At 39.7% G+C, this 15,898-nt stretch overlaps 1 protein-coding gene and 1 pseudogene across 1 annotated transcript; both read right to left on the reverse strand.

Moving 5' to 3' along the window:
* Nucleotides 1-558: 558 nt before the first annotated feature.
* Nucleotides 559-2,461, reverse strand: LOC145234290 (uncharacterized; annotated as a pseudogene).
* A 6,401-nt stretch (nucleotides 2,462-8,862) lies between these two features.
* On the reverse strand, nucleotides 8,863-9,486 carry LOC145234291 (uncharacterized). Its single transcript, XM_080099033.1, has one exon. It carries the CDS (start codon nucleotides 9,484-9,486, stop codon nucleotides 8,863-8,865), a length of 624 nt encoding a protein of 207 aa, XP_079955159.1.
* Between the last annotated feature and the right edge of the window lie 6,412 nt (nucleotides 9,487-15,898).

A 15,898-nucleotide genomic window follows, 5' to 3' on the forward strand; every position in this document is an offset into this window, starting at 1 on the left:
TAACACAGCTGCAACATGCCATAACTAACAACTATTGAAGGCAAACGCGACAGATATACTCGTTTTCAACAGAGGATTTGATGTCGCAATTTTCATGCACCCAGCATCCGCAGGAAGAACATTCAATCCACTTAATTTGTTTGCTTTCCTTTAAGCCGTCATCTTCTTGGAAACAAATAGAGCAAATATTCGGAACAACTGTAGCTGAGCCCGTCATGATGTTTTTTTTCTTCGTTCGTTGGTAATCTAAGACTGTTCTTTTGGGTTGGTTTTGTTTTGCATGCTGATTTGAACCTAATTTGAGGCTGAAAGTGAAAATGCTCCATAAGTTTAAGTTTTGATAAGGATGGTTGCTTAGCGGCTATAGTAGTCTTCAGGGTTTTTTTTAAGGTTTGGTTTGGGTGACCGCTAAGTAGTTTTAAGAGACCGCAAGTGTTTCATTTAAATACCAAAAAATAGCCATATTTGCCAAATTTTGGGTTTTTTGGGGGGATTTTGGGAAACCGCCAAAACACCTTAAAAAAAACACTGGTTGTCTTGACAAGGATTTGTTTAAATTTAGTATTGTCGCTGAAATGAGGGGAATGCCGCGACGCTCTGGTGGAGTGGTCGCTTGATGGACGCGCGGAATGATCGCTTGGTGGAACGGTGGAGTGGTCGCTTGATAGACGCGCGGAATAATCGCTCGGTGGAACGATGAAGAGGTCGCTTGATGGACGCGTGGAATGGTCTTTTGGTGGAGCCGCGGAATGGTCGCTCGGTGGAACAGTGAAGAGGTCGCTTGATAGACGCGAGGAATGGTCTCTTGGTGGAGCCGCGGAATGGTCGCTCGGTGGAACAGTGAAGAGGTCGCTTGATGGACGCGCGTAATGGTCTCTTGGTGGAGCCGCGGAATGGTCGCTCGGTGGAACAGTGAAGAGGTCGCTTGATAGACGCGCGGAATGGTCTCTTGGTGGAGCCGCGGAATGGTCGCTCGGTGGAACAGTGAAGAGGTCGCTTGATAGACGCGTGGAATGGTCTCTTGGTGGAGCCGCGGAATGGTCGCTCGGTGGAACAGTGAAGAGGTCGCTTGATGGACGCGCGTAATGGTCTCTTAGTGGAGCCGCGGAATGATCGCTCGGTGGAGTGGTCTCTTGGTGGAGCCGCGGAATGACCGCTTGGAACAGCAAAGACGTCGCTGGACGAAACCGATGAGCGCCTATGTTCGACCTCTACTGTGTTGGTATCACGGGTGCGATGCATATGGACAGCATGCATGTGTTTACATGCAACAGTGTGAATTAGGAAGTCAGGACAAGTACAACTGTACATGTGGACGCATATGTTGCAGATGGAACATTTTACCTTGCAACCATGGTCACATTGGTTGGTTACTGCTTCCACCAAATACTTATTTGCTCCCACCATCCAGGTTTGAAGCGACATTTGCTGAATACTCGTCGTGGTTGCAGCCAGTTTGTGACGTTTTCTGGTCTCTTAGATTCTGTGAGTGATTTTTCCTTTTTCCACTTTAATAAACAATTCCAAACATTTGTCAAGAGTAAATTTAAACAGAGTTACAAGAAAATTGTCCACTCTTCTGTTTTTCTTTTTGTTAAAATAAACCGTTTTTAGTACTCTGTGAAAAGACTCCACATACATGTTGGTGTTGGTCATGGAGCCAATCCTGAAACAGGTTGCCCATAAACGGTACTTTTCCTGAATGATGTAGGTTTTTTTTTAAAGTACTCAACAAAATCTGGTCATATTAAGAAAACAAAGATGGCATATCTTGAAGTAATTTGCGAAATTCTGGTTCTTTCGTTTCGTATTGCATCGTTTTTAAATAGGCGTAAAATGATAATCGAGTGTCAACATCTGGAATTAGCTTTAAAATATTTTTTCGCCAGCATTTGTCAACATGCCAGTTGCAGTACAAGCGTTTAAATGGCAAAGAAAAAACAGAAGTCCAGGCATTATAAAAATTGTTAGCTAAATCGCTCATAAAAACTGAACACTGTACGTCACCACATCTTTTTCTTAGAGCTTCAAAAACGAAACCAAGAATTTTCGCGTCTTCACGATTTGAAATTACCCATAAAACCGGAATGGCCTCCCCAAAATCGTCGATGGCCATGAAAGTGGTGAGAAGAAATTTGTAATTAGTTGTTCCATGTGTTGAGTCAATGCAAATAGGGTTGTTTCCAAATTTTTTTAGCATGTGTTGCTGAAATTCTGTTTGTAGGCCTAAAATAAAATCTTCTTCGTTTAAACTACTTATCTCGTTCTTAAAACCCTGTGACTTATACGCGATGATGGGATCGTAAATGCTCGTTTTTAATTCCTTTAAACGGGATGCTATGTGCGTGCATTTTATCATAAAGGCTGTACGTTTTGAAGAGATCTTGCTGGATCCTTGGGTCTTTAGAGCTCGTTTTTCTTTGGGAGGCAGACACAAAATTTCCTGAGCGGTTACAATCATAATAAACTCGTTCAAAGTGCTGTGATCTTTTTGTCAAGCGGGCAGTAATAAACTTTGTGCTGTGGTCCTTTTCTAAGCATTCTTTCCACTGTTGAAAATCCGCCTCAGATACGAACTGACGTGTTTCGATTTTTATTTGTCTCCCGTGTGCATCATTGTAATGTTGAATTATACTTTTGTTAGAAAAACATACATGGGCACAGAATGGGCACGTCTTTTGTTTTGCACTTGGTGGAAATTCGTCTAATTTTTTGTAATGTGATCGTTTTTTGTGCCGCCAAAGGGATCCCTGTGTTGAAAGCACAGCTTCACACAAATTACACTGCTTTGACATTTTTTCACAAAAACTTGCAAGCAACCTGTGGAACTTTTTTCTTCGCTTTAGCCGTCGCGTCTGCTAGAAAATATTTGTTCAGATACACCTTTTTTCTATATTTCGTTATATAACTTCAAATAAAAGCTTACCTGCGCTTATATTCTGACAAAATCTTCTTAAAAAACGTAGGAAACATCAATCACACAGCATAGTTTATTGCGCAACAAACAAACTGTGTCGTCATAAACGTTCATAACGCAACTCAGTTTAAGGGTTTTTTAAGAACAACTAAATACACTTGAGGATAAAATGTCAAGGTAATTTTAGGAAGCAAATATGGCAAAATATTAAAATAAAACGAATAATTGTAAAAAGTATTAAAAATTCACGTTTAAAACCATGCATTTTAGAACAATAATCTTTACTGCCCCCCCAGCGGAAACAAGTGGTTTTGTTCCATTGCTTATCGGCTTGTGGCAAATTAAATTTTTTTCTAGTTGGTCAACCTGCCAGCAATGGGCCTGACAACAAGCCGACAATACTTTCCCGTTGCACATTTCGCCTGATCGGCAATTTACACCCCAAGTAAGTGTGTTGGTTAGTGATCATTGTTACAACCAGTTTTTCTTAAATGTTGTCCAACTGAAATACTTCGACCTTTTTCGACTTATTTATTACTAACTTGTTTCAATGTATTGTTGTTGTATTTTACCGTATTTACATCCGCTTCGTTTCGAGACTGTGTCACGTGTGTTTTTGTGCCACATTATTACTGCATGTTATTGAGTTTGGTCCGTCGCTGTGCAAGTAAACAAAATTCCCTAATGATGCCGTCTACTGTTTACACTCGTGTACATTATTGCGTAACAAAAATTACGTCACAATGGAGTTTCTAATTAACATTTGTATTACTTGTTTCTACACAAAACAATGGCTAGAAAACTAGAAATGTGGCTTTTCTATGTATTGCCAATATTTGTTTAATGAAGGCTAAAATTTGGAGCAGCACCCCCAGAAATTTTAGGCACGAGCCGCCACTGAACAACATCAATCTTCTTAAAATTTGTACTTAAAAAACATGGTTTCATTTGATTGGTTTGCATTTTCATTTTTTTGAATAAGTTTAAATCAAAGTGAAAGTGAGAATCGACCGTCTCCACTGCTAAACAATAGGCTTTATTGCATTACAACTATCAAAAATACAATTGTTTGCGCACAATTGTAATGTTTTTGTTTTGTCTGTGATGTCAGATTTGGATCATTGTTATGCGCAATTTTGCATAACCAGCTAAAATCCTGCAATCAACTTTCGTTTTTCTGAAATATACATTTAGACTTACGTTAACACATTCCGACTTAAAGTTTAAGAACAACTGGGTTAACGCAACCGAGATAAAGTTGTCAGGGATTGTGTATCATAAAATATGGCAACCCTAGTCTAATGGAAAGATTTTTGATTCCCGTTCATCCAGTTCACACCAAAATGCAACTCAGAAATAAGACTGTGGCCGAAGTTCAGAAAATGATTGGGAGACTGGTAAACACGTTTTCAGAGGAGAGTGCTTCCAACAGAAATGCGGAAGCCTTGGTACAATCTGTAGTTGATTCAGCGAGTCAACTTAAAATATCTGAACCGGTTGTTGCAAGAAGGCGTCGATGTTCAAATGATATCAATTTGACTCCCCTTCATTATTACAAAAATATTTACACAGAAATGTACCGCCTCGCAAACTGTGCGCTTGTTAACCAGTTTTCTAAAGAAAATTTGGCCAAAGTTCGGTTTATGGAGGACACACTACTTTGCAAACAAGTTGACCAGGCACAGTTAATTGAAAACTTTCCCGACGTCAACTGCAATCGCCTTTCCTTGGAAGTCCAGTATTTCCAAAATTACCTGCAGCATCTCCACATTTCGAAACCAACAATTGGAAACATTATTGAAATATTTCGCAAAGCACCGCCCCTCAAATAAGCACATCCAAACATGACAACTCTTTTACCACCACGTACGGAATTTATATACGTGTATGGGCGTTTTTGTGTAAAAATCTGTGAGTCGGCGTTTTTTGTACTATGTTAGGTTAGCAAGTTTTGCTTCTGCCTCCCCGCAAATTTTTTCAAGTGGGCGCCTATGGGCACCTTAGGTTTGTCAGTTTTGAAGTGGAGCTTGTCGAAGGCTTTTCCATTGACTTTTTTGAAGCATTGAGTGTATTGGCTTTTGTGTAAGTGGAATCAATTTCACCTCATTCTTCTTGGTAACCAAGGTACAACACTAGTCTTGAGAATGGTTTTCCTAATTCTAGTTTGTGTTTAATCAAAGTAAAATCTCCTTCAATGCCAGGTACAAATTTAACCAACTTTCCATCAGGATAAACCGATTGGTATTGTCTTTCCTTCTCAAAAAACTATCCCAAACACAACGCTTTTTAAATGCATGATGAAAAATTTTCTCAATAGTGGCACCACGCTTAACTTTTAATGGGAAATTTTTCCCTCTTTTCATTGACAAAGTTACATTTTAATTGATACACATGACACCTATAGTGATGGTAACTTCTTCTTCAACTCTGTCAAACTTTTTTTTTTCACTTTTGGCCTATATAACAGACTGGACCTTTCTTGTGATTTTAACTCTTTAAATTTTTGAAATAAAGGCGGGGACTTAGGTGCAGATAGTGATTCACTTGAGAAAGCAGTTGCTGATTCAGGAGTGTTAGATCCACTGGGCAAATCCTTTATTACTGGAGATGAGCACTGAGGACAAAACTTAAATAACTGCTGAATCCGAACCCCACATATCTTACAAATTTTAAAATATTTTTATCTAAAAAAACATATAAAAAATTACAACAATATAAAACTTGTACTACCACTGAATATTAACATGTGATATTGACCACACATAATACAACCTGACTGTTTAGCAGCACATCACATACATTATTAGGTCAATAAATGGAAAAACTGACATTTTTTCAGTCACTGTTGGGTAGTCATTCCATGTTGATGTAGTTTTTAAACCAACAGTTTCTGCAACAAACTTTAAATAGTCTTGAAACTCGTTATCTTGGTTGCTGCTATCATCATGTAAACTCCCTTTAACATGATCACATTGATTGTTCGTTATTAAAATAAGATGATCTACTGCTGAATGAATTTCTGGCGCATAAAATAATTCATCTGGTCTACCAGTCACAGTTTCATGGTTTGACTTTCTTATGTAGTGACTGTTCCAATTATCCACAACAACATTCATTTCAGTTTGAAGAATAGAGGAAAAGGCAAACTACAAACATTCCATTTGAACAAAAAATCTTTGTTGAATTAAATTTTTGAAAAGGTAATCCACCAAGTAGTGCGAGTTTTTCTTAAAAAAGACCACCAAGCTTCAATCCTTTGATTATGGGGTGACGTTCCATATATATGGGCGTCGGTGTCATTTGTAAAATAGCACTGAGCAGCTGCCACAAGGCCATTTTCAGTTCCATAGTCAGACCTAACTTTTTTGGACATCCACCAAAATTTAGAACAGCATCCAAATAAATATTTGCATTTTTTCCAGGGTTTTTATTGCTTCTGGTCACCTTTAACCACAGTAATCTTCGGCTGTAACCATCAATACAACCATGTATAGGAAAACCATATGGTTTAAGTTTGTCATATCCATCTATGTACCAACATTCATTTGGTCTATTAGAAGCATAAGTCCTTAGTCTTAAGCGCTTGGCTCTTCGTAAAGTACAGCCTTGGGGGTCTAATTCTTTCAATAATTTAGCAATCACTTTTCTTGGGACTAAAATTACTTCCCTTCTTAAAGCATGCTATATAGCTCTGTAGCCTAACATGCAATTGGGTCCATTTAAGTTTTCTGCAATTCTCACTTTAACATTATCTTCATTAAAATCGGCTTTCTCACGACGAAGTCCAAATGATTGCACTTGTGGGCCACCGTAATCCATAGATGTTTTTCATCGCGTAGTATGGAAACAATACCCCCCTTTTTTGAAACAGCTTGACTGCTGCTAGACTCCCAGACACATACGTAATAAAGTATCCATGCAATTAATGCTTTAAGACCTGCAGGGAGCTTACTTCGTATAACCCTAGTGGTATTTTTGTCACTTACTTTGTTGTGCCATGTCTCTATTATTATGCCTCGGTATCTGATTGGCCGATAAAACGACCAATTACACAGGACCTCAAGGCCGTGTCCCCTTAGGTTAGTTTTATTTACTTCCTAGTTTTGAAACCCACCTGATTTCATACCTTGCAACGTAGTTTTAATGTCCTCAGGTTTCTGATTGGCCAGAAAAACAGCCATGATATAGAACCAAAACAGCCGCATTGCTGTGCCCTTTTACTCAGTTATATTGCCTTTATCCCATCGTAAGGTTTCTTCTCATCTACATATTTTGTCGCCATTCTTTGTCAAAGTATATTTTGTCACCATGTATGTTTTTTAACCCGCTGCGCTGTCCAGAGCGTACTTAAGTCCAAATATTTCGAACTCCTAGTCTCTGATTGGCTGTTTAAGTAGTCAATATCATACGACCAATTTTCCAGTTACCGTGTGTGCCATTTTCTTATTGTCACGTTGCAACGCTGGAATTTCTGCCGGAAAGCAGCGAGCAAATTCCCGTGCTTTTGTCTACTGTGTGTGCTTTAGGCCGAGATACATCTACGTTTGTTTTTGTGTTACAGTGCAATTATGTTTATTTCATTCTTTCGGTTTTCTCCATCCTCACCCAACCCTTTGAGGCCCCGCTCTATCGCATCACAATAGAGATCTCTCAGCAAAACGGTGGCGTCGGCAATTCGACGGGCGGGCGCAGCGAATTGTTGGGGGTGCAGAACCTTATCCAAGAGCGCGCGCATGCGATTTGCCAGAATCTTGGTGTAGATTTTAAGGCCAGTGTTAAGCAACGAGATCGGGCGGTAGTTCTTTAGCAGTGTTTTGTCGTTTTTCTTATGAATTAAGATAACTGTGCCACGTTTCATCTCGTCCGGGACGGTTCCCGACGAGTGTATCGTGTTAATGACGTCAGTTAAATCCTGGCCAATGATACGCCAGCACGAGCGGTAAAACTCGACGCCATCGGGTCCAGGGGATTTCCCCAACGACATTTGCATAATTGTGTTCAGCACTTCCTCAGCCGTTATGGGCTTCCCTAGTGTATCATCATTCGAGTCAAGTTTAGGGGTGACGTGTTTCAGAAAGTGCCGCTGAGCTGCTGTACATGTAGGGCGTTTCGTGTAAAGTTTACTGTAAAAAGTGTGGGCGATGTTAAGCATCTCCTTAGTGTTTTCCGTGTGGCGACCGGAATCAGTATCGGGTCCAAGAATGCTCAAGTATCGGGTCCTACACACCGTTGAAATCACCGGCCAAGAGAGTGGGATGCCTCGAGTAGGTGTAGAGAGATTCGAAGAAAGCGCTCATTACGGGTAGGGGCATACACGTTAACGACGTGTATGGTTGAATGGTGGAGTCTAATGTCGGCAGGCAAAATTCTACCGTTCCCATCCCCAGAGTGAGAAACAAAGCTAAGGGCGTTAGGGTGGTGAACATTGCGCTTGAGAGCCGCTCGCGCCAGGGATATTCGCTTGGGAAAGGGTTATTAGCCGATAAAGGGTACGGATGGATCCACGGACGAGTTGGACAAAAGATAAGTTATATTTTTCGATAAGAGATAGGGGTGGGAGAGCTGTAGTCCGATGTTATACTCGACCATGGCCATACCGGGGGAGGTTGGGGTGTCGTTCAATCTATGTCTGCAGTAGGAAAATATGTGCTGCATAAAGAAAATATCGCAGTAATGTGGCCACGTTGTAGCCTTCTCTGTCAAACGGGAGTGCCAGAGTGTCAATGGGTATGATCAGTTTCGTGTTGTTCGTCATAAACACCTCGCACGCGCTATTCACCCTTCGCCTGAGGGAGTTGGGGATAGGATATGTCGAGGCCTGGTAAGGAGTAGGGGTAAAAGTTTGGATTTAGAAATTAATGATTTGGCATTCCAGGTGAGTATGTACCCAGTGTGTTAAGTCATAGAGGAACGGAAGGTGCGATAGTAGGCACGCCAGCTCTCGGTTACGCTGCAGGCGTTGCCGATAACAACAGACGCTTTCCAGGAGGATAATTCCAAATCTTTGTCTTTGGCCGGATTGGCCAGGCACCCGAGGTGCCGCCCTCCGGATTCTGGTGTTCCTTGTCGGGGGCACCCGAGGTGCCGCCCTCCGGATGCTGAAGTTCCTTGTTGGCCTCTATTGTTGTAAGAGGCTCCAGTGCCTGGGCGACCAGGGTGCCAGTCTCGATGGCACCGGACTTCAGGCGTGGGGCGATGATGTTGCCGCTTTTCTTGCGATTGCGGCGCCCCTGAACCACCTGGAAGCCGTCGTCCTTCTCCGCCCGCGCCAGGGTGGAGGTAGCCGATGGCAGAGGCGGGTCCTCGACTGCTTCCTCTACCGAGTTTTCAGGGGTGTTTTCCCGGCTGTTGAGTGCCTCGCACTCATCTCGCATATGCCTGAACTGGCGGCATACAAAGCACTGCAGTGGTTGATTGTCATATTCGACGACAAAGGCCAAACCACCCAATCTGATTTTCGGGCTAATTGGGTTTTCCTCGAGGTCGGCCGTTTTGGCATAAATGAACTGTCGAGTTTTCCGGGCAGGGAGTTTGGCCAGTACTTCAGTCTCACTGGGAGCCCCGGACATTCGTCGGTCTGGGATGGGGGTAGGGTGGAAAATGCGGGCCGGGGTGTCGTGGGTACTGATGTCGAAGGTTTGGGGCACTGCCTTACCGGGCTGGGGTCGCGTTTGGGGACAGGCTTCGTGTCCACAAGGTGGCGCACGAGGAGGCCGCGGTAGCAGGTGGGGGAGTCAACTACCCCTTGTGGTAAACACACGGGGCAGTTGGGGTAAGAACGTTTGCGACGGCAATTATAGAAGTCCGCGCAAACGTTAGACCTAGCAGGGGTGGAAACGGTAGATGGGGAAAACGCACAGGGACCTGAAATAGCTTATATTGTACGAGCCAGTTTCACGTGTAAATCCTAGGACTTAACTTGCTGATGGCACGGATAGGGGGCAGTCAATATCGTACTGATGCTTACCTTATTCAAATAGAATCCCAACTATTTGAGGTACTTGTTTTGTGTTGTTTTATTGTGCGAGTTGCGCCAACAAACAAAGAGATCTGTTACTTGTTTCGCCTTTAATCATTTTAAATCGGTTCCCTAAAGCTGCGGACGGTTGGTTGGTTGGTTTGTTTCTTTATTACCCATTATAAGTGTTGCTGGGCCTTACACAAAGCCGTGGAGGGCGCCAATGAGGCTCCCCGTGGTGCAGAAGCTGAGTAGAAGCGCATAGCGCTGCACGGGCTGGTCGGCTAATTTGGTTCGGTAATTATGCCAGACCTGCAGGCCCCAGCTAATCGCGCTTGAGCCAACCCGGTAATTACCGGGTGACTATCACACCTGTGTGCCTGCAATGCTTCGGATAAAGTCACCATGAACAGGTCTGCGCAATTGGAAAACACGCTACAATGTTCCAGTAACACTGCGCAAAGTTAGTTTCACATTGTTTTGGCCACTACTTTGCTCTAGTGTTCATATTATGCGCGACACCGACTGACGGGATTTTTTCTTGCCATTTCACTTGTAGTACTAACCCGTGTCTTGAAATAAAGCATGTACGGGCTTCAGGTAACCGCCTGTTACCTTATAACAGCATTCTATTTGAATAAGGTAAGCATCAATACCGGACTTCAATAGAATCAAAAAGCATTGTGCGTTGCTTGGTGTGTTTCACTGAACACAAACGGTTTTGAACGTAGTTATAGTCACATTGAAAATTTCATTTGGAAATCTGACTCGGATATCTTTTTGATACAGGAAGTTCATAAATTAAACAAAACACATTTCGAAAATTGGTTACCCATTCCAAACAGAACATAAATTCGCTTCTTTTATGCAAATAAAAAATTCTACACCCGTATAGGAAACAAATCTTCGAACCGATTAGACCGAATTTACTGCAACACATACCTTCTAAGCAAATTAACTAAATTCGACCAACACCAAATTATTTTTTCCGACCATTGTTACGCGCCTTCCACGACTTTTAATTTTAATCTTGATAAACAATGGGGCAAATCCACTTGGAAATTAAACTTGGACCTATTAAATGACCAAAATTATATTGATTTAATTAATAACCTTATATTACACTTCGAAAATGAAAAAGATGAAATAGATAACCCAATAACTTGGTGGGAAAGCCTATAACACAAAATTAAAAAGAAATCAATTACTTTCGCGATTCAAAAAAGGAAAAACGACAAAAAAACTCGAACAAAATCAAAACGAATTAGATGACCTCGTAGCAAAAATGGATCAAAATAACCTTGAAGCTAACATCAAATTCGTCGCACTTAAAAAGAAACGAAAAGCCCAACAAGAAAAAGAAATGAAAAGAGCGCAAATTAGAGCACGAGTTAAACAAGTAACAAAAAAGAGTCGAAAACATAAAACAAGAAACAACCAGTATTCGAACTTTAAATATAAATGACAGAATAGAGACGGATCAGGACAAAATCATAAAAGATCTACATAAATTTTACGCAAACCTCTGGCAAAGCAAAAGCAAATCGACGGCAAACGCGCAAAACCATTTCCTGCAAACCGATGACTTGAGCCAAATTTCCCCCTTGACCCTCAACGAAATAGAACTGTCAATTAACGCAATTGACCTAAATTCGTCACCCGGACAAGACGGCATACCAGTGGATTTTTATAAAAAAATTTGGCCCCTACTAAAATACAGCTTTCATGAATTAACACAAAATATATACCTGCAAAAAGAACTCCCCAAATCATCCAAAAATGCGATCGTGAAACTTATCCCACAAAAAAACAAGACGAAACCCTTATCAAAAATTGGCGACCAATATCCCTTTTGAATTCGGATTATAAAATAATAAGCAAAACTATCGCAAACCGCTTACGAAACGAATTTAACAATAAAATCGCAATAGAACAAAAATGCGGCCTTCCAAAAAGATATATTCAGCACACACATTATAATATAAAAGCTATCATAGAATACGCAAAACAAAAATCGTCCCCTCTAGCCCTTGTACTTATTGATATTGAAACACCTTAAATCATGAATTCATCTTCAAAGACCTGAAAAAATTACGCATAAACGATTATACCCTGAATTGGATCAAAATTTTCTACAAAAATATGACAAGCCAAATTAACGTAAACGGCAAACTTACAGACGAAATTAAAATTCTACGCGGTGTGAGGCAGGGTTGTGGCCTGTCCATGTTGTTATATGTAGCCATAACTGAAGCCCTTATCCAAACAACAAAGAACAATTCGAAGGACGACGGCTTCCAGGTGGTTCATTCGAAAATAAATGGAATTAAAATTGACCCGGCTGAATCAAAAATACAACAATACGCTGATGACTCGACTTTTATAATATCAGAACAACCATCTTTGAACGAAATCTTCGTCCAAATGAAACTTTACGAATTGGCATCTGGACAAAAAAATTACCAAAAACAAAACCGAAATTATTGCTTTCTCCCATAATTTACAAACTGACATTACGCGAATTTTCCCAAATTTTATGAAAAACAATGTAAAAATACTACGTATAAATTGTTTAACCCACAATTGGCAAACCAACAAGAACTGGAAAGAATTTATTAACCACTGTCGAAATATTGTATCCAAATTTATTACTAGAAACTTATCCCTTTTCAGCAAACTTTCTGTAACTAATACTTAGATAATCCCCCGAATTCTATTCTTAGCTAGAGCTTTTCCATCGCAACAAAAACATCTAAAAGACCTGAATTATACTGTTTATCAATTCCTTTGGCATCCAAACAAAATCGAACAATTATCTTGGAAAAAACTCATCGCACAAATTAATAACGGAGGAATTAAAATGCCTGACCTTACACAATTAGAAAAATTACGCGATCTAATTGTCCCCGACAAAACTCCTGAAATCTGGCAGCAATGGGCCCTCTACGATTTAGGATTCAAACTTCGTCAAATTAAACCAACCATTTTCGACCACAACAAACCAACGGCCTGGAAAACAAACCCCGAATGGCAAAATATTTTCGAGTCATATAAAAATTTAATTGACCTAAATAATGAATTCAAGAGGAGAAAAGCAAAACTACGCAACTTCTATTATGAGTTTATTAAGAAAAAATAAATTATTACCAGCCCAACATCCAACCCCGACTTCAAATGGCAAAACGCACTCCTATACCAAAAAGGAATAAAACGCCTTTTTAATAACTATGATCGGCAATACACGTATTTAACCATTCACAACGCTTTAAATGGGGCGATTTCTTCAAAGAAAAGAAAATTTATACCCTTAAGTCTGGTAGATCCCGTCTCCGTATGTAAATTATGTAGGACAAATACCGATAATATAACTGATCCCTTAACTCAGGGGTGTGCAACCTTTTTCACCGTGGGGCCAAATACAATTACCATGATCAGATCGCGGGCCGCACCCCCAGCTGAATTTAATTTGTTTCATACCAAATATGCTTATATTGAGTTAACAAGTAAAAGTCGCATTTATTTATAGTCACATTATTGCCAGGTCGCATAGAAATACCACCGGGCGCACCAATGTGCTATTGTGCTCAAAAATATATGATCATTGGACTCGTTTGCCAGTAAATTAGAAAATTCCAGCGTCTCCGCGGGCCGCACGAACTTTATCAACGGGCCGCAGGTTGCACACCCCTGCCTTAACTGATTGCATAATCCCACAAAAAATATTAAACGACATAAAATATATTCTTTCCAGTCAGTTCCAAATTTCTTTCGACCTCAATCCAAATTTATTTCTTTTGAACTTATTTGATAAAAACTTACCCTTAGTTGTTATAAAAAATGATTGTAATTTGGCGTACGGAAATTATTATCAAACAGAAAATTAAATTCGATATTAAAAATGAGTAGTTAGAATTCCCCGAACATTTTATTACAAAAACGGCAGCAAACATTTTGGACAATCTAACGGAACAACTGAAAATTTTTACGAATACCCTTGACGAAACAAATTTCAAACTAATCTTCAATGTAAACCCTAACAACCTTACGATAATTACTTCGGTTATGGCAACATAACTGTAAAAAAAAATTCTTTTTCATACGTACGCATAGAAATTTAAAAATCGCCATATAAACACCCTTTAACCGCAAATTTTGCGACCTTCAAATCGCAATTTTTGTAAACTGCTTTCTCTCTTCTCTATATTTTCCTTTCTCTATGCGTTAATTTTGCGCGTTCCTTTTTTACGTATACGTTAATGTGTTTTTTTTGTAATTATTCTTTTTTTGCTATTCGTTTTTTTTTTTAATTATGATAAGTTGCTCCCTCGAGAGATAACATCCTCTCCCATAGGAAGGAGACAACAGATACTTTGCGATCGGTTGGTCGTCACTGGTTGAGGCGGGGTGGGGCCTCCCCAGTCAGAAATTATTTCCGGCATATCATGGGGCCTCACTAGGTATTTTTGATTTTGTTAAATTTATGTAAGGCATACGTTAGATGAACGATTGACAAAATATTACAATTTTCTGTGTAGTGAATTGCTTCGAAGACCGTCAGATTACATTTTCTTTTTGTTTCTTTAAATTTTAAACAAGTTGATGTTGGCTTACACAAAATATTGTAGGATATTTCTTGAATAAACCCAACATCAGCCAACGATGTTTCCAAGATAATTTCCAAGCAAGTTATACTTGTTTTAGGCATTTTAACATCCATATGTCTGTCAATATAACAAACAAAGTACCGTAAAAAATGTTGGTGCATATTTGCCACTTTTAATTACATGAATGGGAGACATTTAAAAAATCAATATTTACAAAAAAATAGACCACATTTGTTTCATATTGTTTAAATTTTTTGGCATGAACGTAGAAACGACTTTAACTTCGACAAACGAGATTTAATTCTTAGTTTGAAACATTTCTGTTTATGGAGACGCGGTTCACCATACTATGGTAACCAAACTAACTGTAGCAAACTTCAATGCTAATGGTCCAAATTATTTTTCTTCGCTCACTATTTTAAAAACTATTCGAAAATTGGTTTACTTTTTATGACAATAATATATTTTGCAACAGGTGTGAGGAAATGTGGAAGCGTGTAGATTAAGTCTGCTACGAGACTAATTTTTACCCAACCTTTTTTATGTTCGTTACGTTTGGCGGGCGGTAGAACTACTAACACGATACGTTTCTCCTGATCTAAAAGTGCTTAATTTTCGATAGGTGGCGTAAAGAGCTGAATTATTTATTTAGCGGCTATAAATGGGCTGGGTTGGGAAATATTTCACCCGATTCGTCAACAAGTGTTCGATTAGAAGCGCTTGTGTTATGAAAAAATCCCCGTTTCTTATCGGGCGGTGTTATAATTTTAGAACATGTGTTATAACACAGCCCGATTTTATCGGCAATGGCAGCAGTGAAGCATTAAATTTATTTTTTATTGAAAAATATTATATTTTCTGTGGAAATAATCGAAGGTGAAATGGGTTTTACATGAAATTGGCAGTTAAATGTGAACTGTTATGACAAAAGCAAACGCATTTTAAGCAGTGAAATAGCAGCAGTACCAGATTCTCCTCGATTGTAAACTGTAAAATACAAAATGGGCAAAGGTTGTTGTATCTAATAGGCATCCATGTTCTGATAACAAATGGAGTAATAAAAAGTGACAGTTCAGGGTGGGGGAAGCATTTCTAGTGCTTCACGAAGCAAACTAAGGCCCAGCACACTATCAAATGGAGGACTTGGGACATTGGATTTGAAAAGCAATGATACATGGTAAGTGGTTGTCAATTGTCGTGATATGCTTGTCATTTTCAACTGTTTCTATTATTTTAGCAGATGGTAATTTGTTATTTTTTAGGCAAGTTTAAAAATATGGTAGCTCATCTCTAGTGTGATCCTGGTTTTGTAAAACATTGGCTTTCATTTCTCCTGGCCTAACTCAAGCATTTTTGTGTAAACTCCTACTTGTCAAATTAAATGTTGCATACACTTTTTCTTTTCTTTTTTGTTGCAGT

This window comes from Phallusia mammillata, chromosome 6, assembly GCF_965637545.1.
Source record: "Phallusia mammillata chromosome 6, kaPhaMamm4.hap1.1, whole genome shotgun sequence".
In the NCBI taxonomy this organism is placed as follows: domain Eukaryota; kingdom Metazoa; phylum Chordata; class Ascidiacea; order Phlebobranchia; family Ascidiidae; genus Phallusia; species Phallusia mammillata.

Bases quoted from the DNA above. Each gene is read 5' to 3' on its own strand.
- LOC145234291 (XM_080099033.1), bottom strand. From the start codon at position 9,486: ATGTCCGGGGCTCCCAGTGAGACTGAAGTACTGGCCAAACTCCCTGCC.